Consider the following 2012-nt stretch of genomic DNA (forward strand, 5'->3'; position numbering starts at 1 on the left):
ACATAGAAGAAAACACACCAAGGGGCTTCCCAGACGGCAGTGCAGCTGATGTAGCTGCGGCAGGGCGCACATGCTGAGAACACACATAAGAAGCCACACAGTGAGAAAAACCCTACAAGTGTGACCAGTGTGACGTTTCTGTAGCAAACAAATCTCACTTGAACCGACACTTACGAAAACACACCGGTGAGAAACCCTACATGTGTTGGGAGTGTGGGTACAGGGTGGCTCAAAATTCTGACTTATCCCGACATATGAGAAGTCATACGGGAGAAAAACCTTAGAAATGTGACCAGTGTGACTATTCTGCTGCACATAAACCCTCCTTGGACCATCATCTAGCAAAACACCGGTGAGAAACCCTACATCTGCGGGGAGTGTGGGTACAGGACAGCAAGAAGGTCTAACTTATCTAGACATATGCGAAAAACCCCACGAGCGTGGTCGGTGGGACAATCCTAACCCCTCACAGTTGTGGCCAAAATGACTCTACCTGTGCATGTGGTATAGCAACTGTAGGTGCTGTGTATGTGGTATAGTAACTGTAGGTGCTGTGCATGTGGTATAGTAACTGTAGGTGCTGTGCATGTGGTATTGTAACTGTAGGTGCTGTGCATGTGGTATTGTAACTGTAGGTGCTGTGCATGTGGTATAGTAACTGTAGGTGCTGTGCATGTGGTATTGTAACTGTAGGTGATGTGTATGTGGTATAGTAACTGTAGGTGCTGTGCATGTGGTATTGTAACTGTTGGTGCTGTGCATGTGGTATTGTAACTGTAGGTGCTGTACATGTGGTATTGTAACTGTAGGTGCTGTGCATGTGGTATTGTAACTGTAGGTGCTGTGTATGTGGTATTGTAACTGTAGATGCTGTGCATGTGGTATAGTAACTGTAAGTGCTGTGTATGTGGTATAGTAACTGTAGGTGCTGTGTATGTGGTATAGTGACTTAGGTGCTACTTTTGAGAGGGCCACACTCAGAGCAAATGTTGTTTTTTAAGGACCTTCACACAATGTTGTAAAGAAAGACACGTTGATGAGAAAATGAGCTGAAATCTGTAATTTACTGACGCTTTGGTGGCTATTCCCTTTGTCTTACCGTACGGAACATGAACATTTTGTATAGGACAATGTGAACACCGCACCACACTTGTAGTATTGAAAGTAATCGCCAAATCTTATAGCGGTAGAAAAAATGTTGTAGTGATAGAAAAAGTTTTGCATATAAGATTATCATATTTGTTTCGTACAATCCTATGGTAGTTATAGCATGTTAGTAGCTAACCTTTAATTAGTAAGTAATCATGTTGGAACCTGAATCCTGGGATCCTGGACTTTGATTTATACGAAAGAATAACATTTACAGCAATACGCGCGCTGTGTATAGTGGTTATATGCATGTACTTGGCACATATATGTAGTTTGTACACATGGATTCTTAGTATTTGGCATAAAGCATGGTATATAACAAAAACTTGAGAACCGTTTTTGGTTCAGTGTTGTCAAAATAAAACAGGCGTAAACAAAGCCAATGATTTTCTGTTGATTTATATCGTCTGATAATCCTCATTCTCCTGTCTTAGCAGTTTTACCGTTAGATATGTAGAGATATATTCAATTGTGGTGTTATCTTGATTAAGACAAGGATTTCTGAAAATAAATGAAGCGTAAAGAAAGCCAAATATGTGTTGTAAATATAGTTCAGTAATGGCATTGCCGTCGCAGTGTTTCAAATTCTAAATGTCAATTGAACAATAGATCTTGGGCATACAGCCTTAATGCCAGATTTCAACCTGATTTGAATAAAAGTCAGACGCGTAGAAATAGAGTTAGAACGTTTTTGTTCGCAGGTTCAAAACCAGAAGAGCAAAGCGTTATGCAGCGATCTGTGGTTTGACCCATCGTCCAGGTTGTATCAGGTTTGTGACCTCTCACCTTGGCCCTGTCGGTGATCTGACCGCCATTTTGTTTGGCGTTTTCGTCGACGTGTTCGACCTCATCTCCGAACTGAC

The 2012-nt window shown here is 41.6% G+C and overlaps 2 protein-coding genes across 2 annotated transcripts in view; one reads left to right on the top strand and one right to left on the bottom strand.

Annotated features, from left to right (window-relative positions):
* The window catches only part of LOC118407720 (zinc finger protein 629-like), a 2447-nt gene extending 2163 nt beyond the window's left edge, over nucleotides 1–284 (top strand). Inside the window, exon 3 of the mRNA XM_035808239.1 lies at nucleotides 213–284. Within this exon, the coding sequence (XP_035664132.1) occupies nucleotides 213–284 (72 nt within the window). The remainder of the gene's footprint in view (nucleotides 1–212) is intronic.
* The window catches only part of LOC118407709 (zinc finger protein 501-like), a 482642-nt gene that overhangs the window by 406863 nt on the left and 73767 nt on the right, over nucleotides 1–2012 (bottom strand). The gene's annotated exons all lie outside the window — the stretch shown is intronic.

This window comes from Branchiostoma floridae, unplaced genomic scaffold, assembly GCF_000003815.2.
Source record: "Branchiostoma floridae strain S238N-H82 unplaced genomic scaffold, Bfl_VNyyK Sc7u5tJ_1439, whole genome shotgun sequence".
Lineage (NCBI taxonomy): Eukaryota > Metazoa > Chordata > Leptocardii > Amphioxiformes > Branchiostomatidae > Branchiostoma > Branchiostoma floridae.